The sequence below is a fragment of the Ochotona princeps genome, chromosome 12, assembly GCF_030435755.1.
Source record: "Ochotona princeps isolate mOchPri1 chromosome 12, mOchPri1.hap1, whole genome shotgun sequence".
Taxonomy (NCBI): domain Eukaryota; kingdom Metazoa; phylum Chordata; class Mammalia; order Lagomorpha; family Ochotonidae; genus Ochotona; species Ochotona princeps.
In genome coordinates this window covers 45,810,277-45,826,288 of record NC_080843.1, presented here as the reverse complement: position 1 = coordinate 45,826,288, position 16,012 = coordinate 45,810,277, and the positions used below count along the sequence as shown (strand labels likewise).

Here is a 16,012-nt window from a genome sequence, read left to right as displayed (position 1 = left end):
TCCTAGGTGGCTTCATGCCTGGGGGTAGCACCCAGACCTCATAAAGGAGACCATGACTAGAGGGGGTACTGGCTGTGCCACCAGCCTGCTCACTTGCAGGCAAATTTTTTGGCAATCACTTCTTCGCCTGTTATTGTTCCCTCTCTCCATGCCCTCTCCGGGGTAGAAGGAGCCCTTCTGTCACCCTAGTCTCCCTGCAGCTCTGACTAATCACAGCCTCTAGCCATCCTCTGCTGGACTCCTGAAGCAGATGCTTGAAGACAGCTCCAGGCAGGTCCTGCTGCTAGCTCTCCATGCAGTGAGGCTGCTTCGCAGCCCGAGCTGGAGGTCAGCCTGCTGATCTGCCTCAGTCCACAAGCTAGACTTCCCATTCAGCCTGACTTCACGTGGCAAGCCAGTCTTCATGAGCTGTTAACCACCCTCTTCCAAGCCCCAAAGTAGATCTTGTGTAGGTGTAGCCGCTTCTTGGAAAAACAACAGAGTTGTGCACTCATTTCAGCTGAGGATGGAAGGCAGCTTGTAGTTATTTGCAAAATAAATTCTATTCATCTTTTAAAAAACAGGAATGGGGCCTGGCGGCGTGGCCTAGCAGCTAAAGTCCTCGCCTTGAACGCCCCGGGATCCCATATGGGCGCCGGTTCTAATCCTGGCTGCTTCACTTCCCATCCAGCTCCCTGCTTGTGGCCTGGGAAAGCAGTTGAGGGCGTCCCAAGGCTTTGGGACCCTGCACCCGCGTGGGAGACCCAGAAGAGGTTCCTGGTTCCCAGCATCGGATCGGCGCAGCACCGGCCCGTTGCAGCTCACTTGGGGAGTGAATCATGGGACGGAAGATCTTCCTCTCTGTCTCTCCTCCTCTCTGTATATCCAATAATAATAAATCTTTAAAAAAAAAAAATAAACAGGAATGGAACAAGCTTTCAGGTCAAGTTCCTCCTAGCTGTGAGAAACTCCCCCAGAGACATACAGTGTGCATATGTCCCCCAAATTCCTATTGAAATTCTTGGGGTTGATGCCATGGCATAATAGACCAAGTCTCCACCTGTGGCACCAGCAGGATCTTGAATGGGTACCATCCAAGTCCCAGCTGCTTCATTTCCCATCCAGCTCTATGCTTAGGGCCTGGGAAAACAGGATATTGATCCAAGTCCTTGGCCCCCTGCATTCACATAGGACACCTAAAAGAAGTTTCTGGCTCCTGGCTTTGGACCAACATTGTTCTACTTGTTGTGCCTATTTGGGGAATGAACCAGCAGATGGAAGACCTTTCTGTCTCTCCTTTTTCTGTAACTCTGCCTTCCACATAAAACTAAATGCATTAAAAAATCAATACCTGCAGGTGACGGTGTTAGGAGGTGGAGGTTTGGAGGGTGACTGGATCACGAGAATGGAGCCCTCATCCATGGGACAGCACCCTCAAGAGGGGACCCAGACATAGCCCTTGCCCTCTTTCCACCAACAAGAAATTAATTTGAAAGAGGTCCCTCACCAGAATGTGGGCATTCTGGCACCTGACGGAGCCTTGAACTTCCAGTCCAAAGCTGTGGAAAAGATTTTCTTGTTCCCCAGCTGCCCCATGTGTGGTACCTTTGCTACTGCAGTCCAAACCAACTAGGACACCAACTGCTACACCTCAACAAAAACGTACCCAGAGTTTCTGATTGAAAGGAGTGTCACAGTTTAGAGATACCTCCCTGTAGGTCATGATTGCTAAAACACACATTCTGGAAGGGAAACCTGGAACACCAAATGTACCACAGAGCAAACAGCAGCCATCAGGGTGACTACCTTCCAAGCAGTGGCTGGAAGAGGCATCTGTTCCTACCCACACCTAGTGCTGTCATTACCTCCTTAGGCACAAGTCAAACCTCAGTGGAAGGAAATTGCCATACAGATTATGAGAAAGGAACCAAAGAACCTGTAAGCCCAACCGAAGGGACTCAGAGTTTGGTGCGTAACTTATACACACTACAGTGATAAATGCTTCTGATATGGGATAACTACCTTAGGATTACAAGGCTCCCAGTTACAAAGAACTATTGCTGGCCCCCCATTTTTAAAAAAAGATTATTTGCATTAATGTCAGAGCCACAGGGTAAGAAGGGGAGACGGAGGGATCTTCCAACTGCTGGTTCGTTCCCCAAGGGGCTACAACAGCCAGGGCTGAGACAGGCTGAAGCCAGGATTCAGCAGCGTCGTCTGGGTCTCCCACGTGGGTACAGGGGACCAGGTGCTTAAGTGACCTCTGCTGCTTTCCCCAGACCATTAGCAGGGAACAAAGTGGAGCCGCGCTGTCGGGGTCTCTAAGGCATCATCAAAGGACCGTCCCCATCCCTGGGTGCTGATGTAGTTTGACAGCAAGGACCAGCCCTCTCCTCATCCTCCCCTGTGGACACAAAACAAAACTGAAACATAATGTCCTACCCATCTTCCTTAGCACCTGCCCCTCCCCACCCAAATCAGAGACCCACAAGGGCATGCATTCCTCTCAACTACGCAAACAATATTAAAAAAAAAAAGAAAGTGGAGCAGCCAGGACACAAACTGAAGACATGTGGGATGTTGGCTTTACCCACTACATCACAAAACTCGTGCCTGGCTGCCTAATTTTTCTAAATCATTGCTAATAGTATGTGTCAAATGAATTACTCACCACAATTTAGGTTCTTTCTGATTACTATGCATCTAATTTGATGCATCATTTACAATTTAACTTAGATACAAAGTGGATGGTCTTTTTTTTTTTTAAAGATTTTTAATTATTATTGGAAAGCCGGATATACAGAGAGGAGGAGAGACAGAGAGGAAGATATTCCGTCCGATGATTCACTCCCCAAGTGAGCCGCAACGGGCTGGTGCGTGCCGATCCGATGCTGGGAACCAGGAACTTCCTCCAGGTCTCCCACATGGGTGCAGGGTCCCAAAGCTTTGGGCCATCCTTGACTGCTTTCCCAGGCCACAAGCAGGGAGCTGGATGGGAAGTGGAGCTGCCGGGATTAGAACTGGCGCCCATATGGGATCCCGGGGCGTTCAAGGCGAGGACTTTAGCTGCTAGGCCACGCCGCCGGGCCCAGGTCTTCTTTTTTTTTTTATAGGTTGTGTATTCTGTCTTTTCATCTTTACAGGAAAATCACAGGGCCAGGATCTGATATGGGCGCCAGTTCTGATCCCGGCAGCTCCACTTCCCACCCAGTTCCCTGCTTGTGGCCTGGGAGGCCAGTCGAGGAAGGCCCAAAGCCTTGGGACTTAGCACCCGTGTGGGAGACCAGAGGAGTTCCTGGCTCCTGGCTTTGGATCAGTGTGGCACCAGCCGTTGCGGCTGCTTGGGGAGTGAATCATTGGATGGAAGATCTTCCTCTCTGTCTCTCCTCCTCTTTGTACATCTGCCTTTCCAATAAAATAAATAAATCTTAACAACAAAAAAAACCCCACAGGTCCTGGGCAGAAGGGCCTGTGTGTGTCCCCTGGCTCCTTGGTCTGGACCCAGAGATCAGGTTAGGGCTAGACACCTGCCACCAAACGAGCTGCAATCAGATTCCCCTGGGATATCTGGTGATAGGACTCTAAATCATTGGTGGGCAGCTGTAGAGGAGCTGAGAAGTCGCATGAAACTGAAGCCCAAGCTGGGCACATGTACAGAGAGAGCAAAGTGTACACGCAGTTATGAGGGCATGCGAACTGTGCAGGGCCAGGGAGGTCAATCTGCTGAAAGCAGGACAGAGCAGACACATAGCAGCCACCAACAGCACCGGTTAGCGTGGCCTAAGAGAGATGGGGGGCGGTCCCCAGGAAGCCCTGCCTCCCAGCTTTGAGTCATCATGTGTGAACTTCTCTTTCTCATGATTGAAAGGGCAGAGGCAAGCAAGGACTGGGTGATGGGGACGGGCACTTCTGTGTGCTCGCACAGTGTGCAGAGCAGCTGGGCCCGCAGCAGGGGGCAGGTGATGCCTGGAAGCTGAGAGGAGAATTGATGGGTTTTTCCAGGATGTGCACGCCTGCCTAGAGCTGGTCGCCTGCCTACTGCAGGGGGTCAATAGCGTGGGCTTCTTCCATGCACAGCACCTCTGACTGACAGCACATCCATTTCTGCGTTTCCCTGGTGAGCCGGACACATCAGTCTAGCTGGGTGCAGTGTATAGAATCACAGTCTTAAAGATGGTCTTAGGACAAGATTTGTTCACCACCCATCATCCACTACCTTTCTACAAAACATCTGTTCTCAGGCTCAGTGCAGTAGCCTAAAGACTAAAGCCCTTGCCTTGCATGCACTGGGATCCCATATGGGAACACACCGGTTTGTGTCTCAGCTGCTCCACTTCCTCTCTAGTTCCCTGCTTGTGGCTTGGGAAAGCAGTCAAGGACAGCCCAAAGCCTTTGGACTCTGCACCCAAGAAAAAGCCACCTGGGGAGTGAACCAGTGGATGGAAGATCTCTCTGTCTCTTCTTCTCTCTGTAAATCTGATTTTCCAATAAAATAAATAAATAAATCTTAAAAAAAAAAAAGACATTTGGGCCTGGCATGATAGCATAGTGGCTAAAGTCCTCGCCTTGAATATGCCGGGATATCCATATGGGAGCCAATTCTAATTCCAGCAGCCCCACTTTCCATCCAGTTCCTTGCTTGTGGCCTGGGAAAGCAGTCGAGGACGGCCCAAAGCCTTGGGACCCTGGACCCTTGTGGGAGACTCGGAAGAATCTCCTGGCTGCTGGCTTCGGAATGGCTAAGCTCCAGCTGTGGCGGCCTTTTGGGGAGTGAATCATTGGACGGAAGATCTTCCTCTCTGTCTCTCTTCCTTTCTATATGTCTGATTTAGCAATAAAAATGAATACATCTTTAAAAAAAAAGACATCTTTCTCTTGCTCTCTTCCCACCCTTTCTCTAATTACTAGTGATAGCAACTGAGGAGAAGCACCTTGCAAAATAGACACCTGTTTGATATGAACGGTGACTGTGAACCCCAGCTTTTTGTCCACTTTTCTTAGAGGCATGGAGACAGGACAGGCAGCCAGGGCTGGATCAGGCCAGGCCTCCCACAGACACAGTGGGGACCCAAGCCCTGTGACATTACCTTGTGTAAATCAGCAGGAACCTGGAACCAGCCAGGGCTGGGATTTGAACTCGGGAATTCAGACATGGGATGTGGATGCTGCATACAGCATCTTAATCCCTACACCAAATGCTAATCCTCTCACTGTACCCCTCTCTTCTTCTCTAATACTTGTAATCCTCTAGCTTTGATCAACACATTCATTTTCAGGAGGAAACCAACCAAGGGAGCTCCACTGGAAGCTTTTTGAACTGTTATTCAAAATAATCCTGCTCTCTCTTTTCTGGCAGATTAATATCCTTCTGCAGCATCATAAATGCATCCTGACATCTGACAGACATGAGGTGGTGTCCACTTTCTTGGCACTTAAGTGATCGATCATAGCTGCTATAAACACTTCTGAGTGCACATTAATGGGGTGCTTCAGAAAGCTGATGGAAAATGGAATTTAAACCCCAGCTATAGGCAACTGCCTAGGTTGCCTTGTTACATTGCTGGTAGAAAAGCAGCCAGCAGCTGGCGGGCATTCTGGGTCTGGCTAATGCCAAATTCATGTTAACCAGATCAGTGTCTCAGCATAATTGTCTTTTCCATTCTTTTTTTTTTTTTTTTAAGATATATGGAGAAAGCAAGAAATGCTGAGCGAGGCTGCAACAGGCCACACTGGCTCCCAGGTGGGAGTGCTGTACATTGTCCAGGGATGTATGGGAATGGCTGAGGGCATGTCTGGCAGGAGAAAATGATTTCTGGGGTCTTCCACAGACATGGCCACAGCACTCACAGATAGATAAGAAAGCTGTGACAGAATGGTTTACAAAGGGGGAAACTGGAGCGCATGTCTGGGGCAAGCTGGGCTGGGCCAGGTCACAGCACTCACTGGTACCCTGGCAGGACAGGGTGTGGGCCATTCCTGGATGGGCTGACGCATCCTCCAGCATGTACAAGATTTAGGACTGGGAATGGGCCTGGTAGCAGAATTCTGAGGACTCCCTTGCTAGTCTGCACTTCCCATTGGTGAGTGTGAGAGCCAGGGATGGGGACGGACCAGGCTAGGCAAATTTATACCTGTCAGCGTACATGTGGACTGGGTCTAGGAACAGGTTAGACTGGCCTAGGCTCCAGCATTCACTACTGCTTGTGAGAGCCAGATGGGTCTGGGGACAGGCCAGGTTATGCCATGGCACTCGTCAGTTCACATGAGAGCTGGGTCTGTTGGTGGGTCAGGCTGGACTAGGCTGTAATACCCATGGGAGAGAGCGAGATTGGGTGCAAGCCAGTTGGGCTAGGCCATTTACCCACTGGCAAGAGCTGGGACTGGGGCTGAGAAGGGCTGAGCCAGGCTGTAGCACCCCCTGGTGAATGCAGATGGGACTGCAGCACCTGCTGGCATAAGTCACAGCTCTGGAAGCAAGCCTGGTTGGGCAACTCTGGGGACTGCCCTGCTGGCCTGCTGCTTCTACGGATGTGTATGAGAGCTGGGCCTGGGGGCGGGCCAGTCTGGGCGCAGTCCAGGTTGGGTTAGGCTGCCACACCTCCTAGCATACATGAGAGCCAGAATGGCTGCAAGACAGCTGGGCTAGGCTGTAGCACCCATTGGCAAGTGCTGGGACTGTGTGCGAGTCATGTCAGGCTGGACCACAGTACCCTCTGACAAGCACAAGATCCAGTTCTGGAGTGGGCCAGGTACGGGAACTATGGACACATTCTTGCTGGGCTGCAGCTTCTACTGGTGAGCATGAATAACAGCCAGAGCCAGGGGCGGGCCAGGCTCATCAAAGCAGCAGTACCCATTGGCCTAAGTGTGGGCAGCTCTGGGGGTAGGTCAGGCCGAGCTAAGCCACAGCACCCATGGTGTGTATAAGAGTCAGATGAGATGCAGGATGGATTGGGCTGGGCCATAGCACATGCCAGTACACACAAAAACAGGGTCTGAGGCAGAAGTAACTAGATAAATGGACTCAAACCCTGGCCACAGGGAAAATCACAAGACACATGTTTTGACCTTGGAGTGCCTGTGTTGGGACTGGGCCGCCTCAGCTGCTGATGTCTGTGCAGTGGACAGCAAGCCCAGATGCACACAGGGCACATGACAGCCAGCTGATCTAGGCCAGCAGAGGATAGTAAGTGCCTTCTCAGAGGATGGAAAGTAATACAGGTTGGGTAACTCTACCGGCTAAGCTTTGCAGCATGTCCCTGGGCCCATGGCTGCACTAAGGTGCACTTTGCCAGCCAATAGACTTTACAAAGATTTTCTCTCGACTCTTGTGCAGTGAAGCTGACAAAGTCTCAGAACTATCAAAGCCACTCAAATAACATTCTCAGAACACTCTCCCCTGCCACACACGTTGGGCTCTCTGAGGTGTCATCAAACGACTGTTCCACATCCCTGGGTGCTGATGTAGTTTGACAGGACCTCCTTTCCTGCTCCCTCCCAAAATAAAAAAAGGTATTCCTCCATATCTTGATCTTCTCCACCCTAAATGGAGACATGTAGGAGAGTGCATCTCTCTCAACTATGTAAACATTTAAAACAAAGAAAAAAAAAAGAAAATGGAATTTAAAGTTTATTTTAATGCAAAATAATTTTGAAATCCATGCACAGGTTTTTCATAATACGATTGTCCACCAGCGTTTGAAGGTCTGTTCGGTATCCTCATTCCTCCCAGGTCAACTCCTAGAAGTGGAATTGCTGGACCGTAGGGTGGCATGTTCACCTTCATAAAATGCCCAACTGTCCTCCAAAGAACCCGAATTACTGTGCATCACCAGGAGCAACGTGTGAGAGGCTCAGCTGCTCTGCAGTCTCATGGCAATCAACACTGTCAGGTTTCCAAAGCTGCAGCCATCCTGGTGAGTGTGCAGTGTTGGCTTGTTGTGGCTCTAATTTGCATCTCTCTAATGACCAGTGATGTTGTTTTTCATGTACTTACTGACCATCTGTACCCTCTCGTTGAAATAGACCTTCTACACTTACTGCTCCTTCCTTAGCTGAGGTCTTAATTTGCTATGGAGTTTTGGGAGATCTTTATATAGCCTAGATATAATCTTTTACATGTGTTTTACAAATATGTTCTCCCACATAGTTTTAAAGAACCCCTTCCAACAACACTGGTATGAGTTGTTTCTGAAGTGTCTCTTTGGAGGCACTCCCTCCCACCCCCATCCCCACACACAATAGGGTGAGTGTCTGAGGCTGTGCCTCTGGGAACTCCACTGTTTGACTTTTCACCTGCAAGTGTAAGATTAGACCAACCACCAACTGATAACTAGTCGTCTCTAATGAGGAGTGAGGAGCACTCAAGTCCTATCTTCCTCTTCTTCCATTCCTCATCCTGACCCCAGGTTCTTCCATCAGATTGAGCTTTGACTCAGCTTGTCGGGCCACAGCCCTGTGTGTGCATGCTCTCCCACCATTCTGTGAGGTGAGGCTGTGCTATGTCCCTTCCTGTGTTCTTTTTGTACTTCTCGCTGCCTAACTGGTACTGAGCTCTTAAGACTTCCTCTATACCCAGTTCAGATACCACAGGTATCTGAACAGCTTTCCTGATTCCCCAAAGATGTTAAGAGTTCATTCCCTGCTACTTCCATATTTGTATAATTTATATAAGCTAACGGTTAGCACCGATAAGGAACTTTCTATGCATCACATAGTACTCCATGCAATAAATTAGTTTAATTTCCAGCACAATTTTACAAGGCAGGTAACTCCCAGCATCCCTGCTTTGCAGGGAGATGGAACAAAGACCCAGGGGGTGAAAAATTTGCTCCAAGTTACAAGCTTTGAATTCCAGTAGCTCTTTAAAACACTCTGCTAATATTTCTATTGCCACATTTAATATCCTATGTTACCATTTACTGTAAGAATGTCTTATTTATTCATCTTCGTATCCCCACTACTGGGGGTGGGCAAAGTCTCTTCATGAAGCTGATGGCCTTGCTTTGTGCTCACTGGATTACAGCACAACTCCCCAGCTCTGATCAGCTGAGCCAGCAACCTCCTCGTGAACTTGGCACTAAGGAGTCTCTAGGTGATCTAGCATGTAAGTAAATCAAATGGCATTTGTAGGCATTTCTAGAAAACAGCTTCTTATCTGAACCTAAGACAAGACAGGAACATCATTCGAAAACTAAGAAACTCCACAATGAGAATTGGAAACCCAAACCCTGAAGCCTGCACAAGAGAGGGCGCATCCAAGAAGCAACCCCCAGGAAAGGTAACACTCAAGACCTTGCTCCATGTGAGCAAGTGAGGCAGTGTCTGGCCAGCTGCACCACAGCTATGGGCAGCGGACAGTGGAACATCCCTTATCTATGTAGCACTAATCAGTGGCAGCCTGCCCCCCATAGTGCAATTCTGGAATCTGAAACCGGTTCTGCTTCTGGCTACTGTATGATCCTGGGACGGTTCTTTAACCTCTCAGAACATCCCAGGATTCACAGTTGCAAAGTGCCAGAACTCACATATTATAAGGCTCTTCTGGAAATTAAATTCTTTTTTAAAATTTCTTTTCCTTTTATTTTATTTATTATTGCTATTTTTATTTGGGAACTAAGTTTTTTTTAATTTATTATTTTTAATTCATTAATTACATTGTATTATGTGACACAGTTTCATAGGTACTTGGGTTTTCCCCACCCCTCCCCAAACCCTCCCACCATGGTGGATTCCTCCACCTTGTTGCATAACCACAGCTCAAGTCCAGTTGAGATTCCCCCATTGCAAGCGTATACCAAACATAGAGTCCAGCATCTTATTGTCCAGTCAAGTTCAACGGCTTCTTAGGTATACCCTTTCTGGTCTGAAGACAGAGCCAGCAGAGTATCAATTTGGGAACTAAGTTTTAAAAGTCAAATGTTTAGCACAGTGCCTGGTGCACACTATGGGTCCAATGGGTCTTTTTCTTCCTGCCTGTTCAGTAGCATTGTCAGCTGAAATCTACTGAGAACTCAGTATTTAAGACACATTATCACAAATACCTGTCACCTTTGCCTCTGGCACCCAGCACACAGTGAGCACCAATGGCCTGTCACTGAATGAATAAATGGCAGAGAGGCTAATAGGCTTTTGTTGAAGGAGAGACACTGGAAATGGCAATCAGAAGTAAGGCTTAAATGTCAAGAGGACCCGCCTAGGAAAAATTCAATTTAGCACTTAATGAGATTGTGCATATCAAACACCAACTGAGTGTTCATAACAAGCCGACTGAGGTATTGTTTAACCCCTTTGGTGTCTTAGGAACTGCCAATGGTTAAATTATATTCAATGACGCTTTAAAGTTAAGTCTCCGGTACCGTGTTTAAATGCTTTAAAAACTGGAAATCCATGTAGAGCACAAGGGGTGATGCTGATGTGGCTGAAACATTCAGGTTGAGAGCAACACTTTGGTCACATGCCTGTCCCCACACAGTGTGTTCCCCATTGCTACGCCCATCTCCCACTAGACTACAAACAGCTCTTAAGCTGGCACTTTTACATCCCCAGTGCTTAGAGCATATTCATGTTTAGTGAATATTCCAGCTAAGCAAATAATTGTTGTTTCATGATGATACCAGATGATAGTTTTTAGTCTAGCAACATATTCTTTCGGTCAATTTATATTTCCAGAATATATTATACTCATGAAAACTCTTCAAAGTCCTACAACTTAAATGACTTAACAGAAGTCAGTTTAGACTGGAAGCAGAAGAATCTGAAAAGTCCTTTTCTGATTTACATGGCTTCTGATATAATGTGATAAAAGCCACTGATTTGCTTCTAACAAATATTAAAGGCTTATACTGCAGACTGGCCAGATGTTTCATCATACTGTTGTATCATGGATGTTGTTACTTGCTGCTCAAAGGAAAGGACACAGGACGCAAAAGGAAGGTTAGGAAAAGTGGGGTTAAAACGTGACCTCTGTTTTTTGAAAATGATACATGGCTTAGCAACCTACTCTAGACTTGGGTCAGAAAGAAAATGGACTAAAAAAGGGGTGGAGGAAGGGCAGTTTATCATCTCCCACAGGCAAGTGCACTGAGAAGAAAGATCTAAGTCAACAGGAGAGCTTTATCACAGAGTCCACTCTCAAGTGGTACTCTCTACCCAGGTACTTGGATGGAACAGGAAGAAATTTTAGCAAAAGGACGTTGACTTTAAAGGTGAAAGTGTAGTCTTCATCCTCTTGGGGTATGCGGCAGGGAATCTGGACTCAAGCAGGGATGCCAAAGACAAACTCCCTCTATTGCTCGGCTTTGCCTGAGAGCTTCTCTATCACCTTGGCTTGGGAGCTGGACTGGGGGTGGGGACAAAAATTCTGGTAAAGAACACTCCGATTTTGTCCCTTGGGGAGATTTTAACCCAAGAGGGTCCAGCACTCATGACGTATGTTGAGTAAGAACAACACGAACATTTCTTGAGTAAGAACAACACGAAGTTTCATAACGAACATTTCCTAGTTCTCACAAGCAATGGTAAGAACAAATTCCTATGAAAATTCACAGACCATTATGAGCAACCACAACTCTGCTGAAACCTGTAAGAGCCATCCACAGTACAACAGAGCACAACATTCACCTGGTGAGATTTATCATGCTAGAAGTTACTGTGGCAACAATCTCGGATCTTCCCAAGGCTGAGCAACCACAATCACATGACATTTAAAACACCCCCGTATGTACTGAGCTTAACAAGCTCACCTGTTACATACAGTCCTCTTGGGACGGGGGCGCATCTCCCTTGGAAGCCTCCCCCCGCCTTTCCCCGCTGTGGGCAATGCGGAGCAGGGCACCCCTCACAGCAACCACAGGGCTTAGGACTCCTGCTTTAGTAATTTTTAGAGCAAGAGTTCTGAAGCAAAAGAATAAGAACACCTGTGTGGAAAGCCAAATATTAACATCAGGTAAAAGGGCATAACGCAAAAATTAATCACAAACGGCACCAGTCTGCCACCAAGACTGATTACTATATTGAAGAGACAACGAATGTTCAAGAGAACCAAGCATACACAATCAGTTGTGAGGAAGCTTCATATAAGACACAATTCTGCCTTGGAAACTACTTCCCAGCCACCAGGCATATATGGCAGGCACTGTCACCATGAAAACAAAGATTTGGGTAGAGGAGATACAGGACAATCACACATCCAAAAAGAGGAGATTTGCAGGGAAATACACATTATGAACCAAGAACAAGATGTTCTCAATTTTCAATTCTATACAGATTTATACCATACAGTTTATTTATTCTATGTACTTTATCCTCTAAATTCAAGGGTTTCTTGACACTTAGCCCACATTTAAAAAAAAAAAAAAGGTTTATTTATTTTTATTGGAAAGGTAGCTATACAGAGAAGAGCAGACAGAAAGGAAGATTTTTTAAAAAAATTTTATTGCAAAGTCAGGTACACAGAGACACAGAGAGGAAGATCTTCCATCCAATGATTCACTCCCAAAGAGGCAACAACAGCTGGAGCTGAGCCATTCCGAAGCCAGGAGCCAGGAGATTCTTCCGCGTCTCCCACGCGGGTGCAGGGTTCCTGGCCTTTGGGCTGTCCTTGACTGCCTTCCCAGGCCACAAGCAGGGAGCTGCATGGGAAGTGGAGCTGCCAGGATTAGAACTGGCGTCCATATGGGATCCTGAAGCGTTCAAGGCCAGGACTTTAGCCGCTAGGCCACAGCACAGGGCCCTATTTTGGTTATCTTTACATAGTTGATTAGGGCACAAGGGTCAAGGGCTACAGAAAAGTGGGTAAGGCCATTGTTTCCACATTAATATTTCCACGTTAATTATTATTTTTTTCTGTATCTGGGGTAAGGGGAGAGAGAAAGGGAAATGCCCCACCCAGCCTCCCACCCATCCCAGGTCGCCGATGTGGGGCACGCTCTGAGGGTCCTGCTAAAGCAGTTTTGATGGTTCTGCAATTCTGAATTGCTGCCAATCTCGCCATTCCAATCACGATGAAATCTCTTCAGAATCCACTGGTTGACATAGTCTCTTCATGGTTGGGGTTCTGAGATGAGCAGTTCAGTTGGAGGGATCTCCAAGGAAACTTTGTCTAGGGTGATCCCAGGCCTGATTCTTGTGTGTGCTTGCCAATGCAGGGTCTGGCACCGACCATTGCCTCAATCAGCGTATGCACATGCTGGTCGTTGCAATTGCTGGGTCAGTTCTGTTTCCAGTCCTGTCTTCCATGTGAACCGATGCATGTTGCAGTCCAGCCTGATCCTGCCACTTCATACTGAGCCCTCAAGCAAACCAGTGGGAGCTGTAGCCTAGTCAGGGCGACTCCCCATTACCCCCACCAGGCTTGCCCCCTACCCTGCTTCTCATGCTTGCCAGTCTGTCCCACATCCCATTTATCTCTCGTGCTTGTCAAGGGGCACTGAAGCCTAGTTCAACCCAACCAGCCCTATTCAGCCCACACACGTATTGGCGGGTGCCTTTCTGTCTAGCCACCCCTGCCCCTGTCCTGGTTTTCATGCTGTCCAGTCGAAGTGGTAACCCAAGAGGGAGTTGCCCACTATTTCCCTACTAGGCCACTCCCACTCCCTGATTATGTACTCTCCAGGTGGTTCTGGAGTTTGACAAATTTAGCCCCCAGTGCCAACCTCTGCCAGCTGATGCTGCGGCAAAGCCCAATCAACCCTCACCGACTCTAATTTTTGCTTGCACCAGTAGGAACAGTCAGCCCAACCTGGCTTTTCCCTGATCTGGCTCACATGAGGCCCATAGGTGTTGTAGCTTTGCCTGGTCTGACCTGCACCCATCCTCCAGTGGGAGTGGTGGTCCAGCAGGGGAGCTCTCCACATTCCCCTCGCCGGCTTAGCCCCTTCCTCCTGGTTCTCATGTGTGCTGTTTGGGCACTGTGGCCACATCTGGTATGGCCCACCTCACCAAGCATCCAATCCCAGCTGTAATATGTACGGGTATGTGTTGTGACCATACCTGGTCCAAACCACACTCGGTTCTGGTGCTTGGATTCGCCAGTGGGTAATGTGAACTGGTTTAATCTGGTCTGCCCCCAACTGATGACAAATGTATGCCAGTGGGTACCTTTCCTTGGCTGGTCTGGGCTGCTCCCTATCGTGGTTCTTGCAGTTACTTGCAAGGACTGTGTCCTGCCAGAGGAGTTGTGTATTTACTTTTTTAAAAAAAGATTTATTTATTTTTATTGGAAAGGCAGATATACAGAGAGGAGGAGAGACAGAGAGGAAGATCTTCTGATGATTCACTCCCCAAGTGGGTGCAGGGTCCCAAAGCTTTGGGCCATCCTCGACTGCTTTCCCAGGCTACAAGCAGGGAGCTGGATGGGAAGCATGGCTGCCGGGATTAGAACCAGCACCTATATGGGATCCCGTGTGTGCAAGGCGAGGAGTTTAACCATTAGGCTATTGCGCTGGGCCCCAGTGCATTTAATTTTTACATTAAAAATTTTATTTACTGGAAAGACAGAAGAGAAAGAGACACACAGAGAAATCTTTCATTTACTGAATCACTCCCCCAAACTCTATCCAATGGCTGCAGCTGGCCTAGGCTGCAGCCAGGATTCCATGGGAGTGGTAGGAACCCAGGTGGATGATGTCACTTGCTGCCACCTACGGGTCTGTGATAGTAGGGAGCTGGGACTTCAAGGTAGGACATCCCAAGCAGCCTAACCACAAAGCCAATTGCCTGGCACATTGTTAACTATTTTAACAGAAAACCAAAGAAATCCTAGCTGGCTTTTCTCCATTTTTATTATCAATATGAGTAGTGTGAAATGAGCTAAGGATGAAAACTGACATTTCACTTCAAATGTAAATGCCTTCTTTTTATTGTGTTTAAATGTGAAACATGGTCACATTATTTATTTTTCTGTTAAAAAAATGTCAGGTTGTTCTTCAACAATTTCAGAATGGAACTTTGCCTTTATTCTTTTTAATAGATTCTGTAGTTGAATCCCCCTGCCTTGCTAAACCATTCACTTTGAATAACCATTATCTCTGTTCCTGAGAGAGAAAGCAAGTGATCGTGAGCGCAAGCACAAAAGTTAAATTTAGAAAACAATTCCTAATTTTAATTTTAAAAGCAACTATTTAAAAAGAAAACATTTTTAATCTCCCTAAACATATCCTTTTCTTGGATAATCTGGTTTGATACAAATCTATAAATAAATTGTCTTCTAAAAAGAAAAATTTATGAAACTTTACAAGAATTCCAGGCTTAAAAAACTGACCAAGAGAAACAGGCTGGCAGCGAGCCAGGTGCTCGGAGCGTTGGAGAACCAGGACTGCGGCCTCCGCTCAGCCTGCAGCGGCTCCGCCGGCAGCTCTGCAGTCCGCCCAGCGTAGGCCTACTCACTCTTCTCTTCTCCTTGGTAGTGTCTGTATTCCGGCTTCAGCTCCCACGTGTTCTTGTGGATCCCTTTTACATTCTGAGTACCAATTTCTTTCAAGATTTCCTTCAGGTAGCCCTAAAAACAAAACAAAAATCCCAACAGATGAGCTGGTAAAGAAACAATTTAAAACAAATATACCAAAGTATATTCACAATAAAAATGATAATCCAAAGTTCGACAGGATTTCTCTACGAACAAAAACTGTTTTTTGATTCCACATGAGCAACATGGAAGCATATCAAATCATTTACATTCAGAAAGAGTTGTGCCAACAACCTGAAAGCTTAAAAAAAAAAAAAAAGAGTTTAGTTGAAAACTGCTGGTGCTGAGTGTACTGGAAGGCACAGTAGAGCAAACAGAATCACCCCTGGAGTGTGGTGGCCTCATGGGTGAGATCCTTGGGAAGAAAACATCCGGTGAGACAGGCACATGATGGGCATCCTGAATGCTCAGCCCTCAGTCAGGCTCACAGTGTGCTATTAGATCTTGTTGGAACACTGCTGCTTGAGATTATTGTCATTTGTACACTGGCCAAGCCTACCAACACAGGGTGTGGAAAAAGTGGTAAGACCTGTTAAAATCCAAGAGGGTTGCAACTTCTTTTTGTTT

The 16,012-nt window shown here is 47.2% G+C and overlaps 1 protein-coding gene across 1 annotated transcript in view; it reads right to left on the bottom strand.

The window, feature by feature from the left end:
- Positions 1-15,340: 15,340 nt before the first annotated feature.
- GTF2F2 (general transcription factor IIF subunit 2) overlaps positions 15,341-16,012 on the bottom strand; it is a 138,279-nt gene continuing 137,607 nt past the window's right edge. Inside the window, exon 8 of the mRNA XM_004577465.2 lies at positions 15,341-15,478. Coding sequence (XP_004577522.1) covers positions 15,359-15,478 — 120 coding nt within the window. The 3' untranslated portion in view covers positions 15,341-15,358. The remainder of the gene's footprint in view (positions 15,479-16,012) is intronic.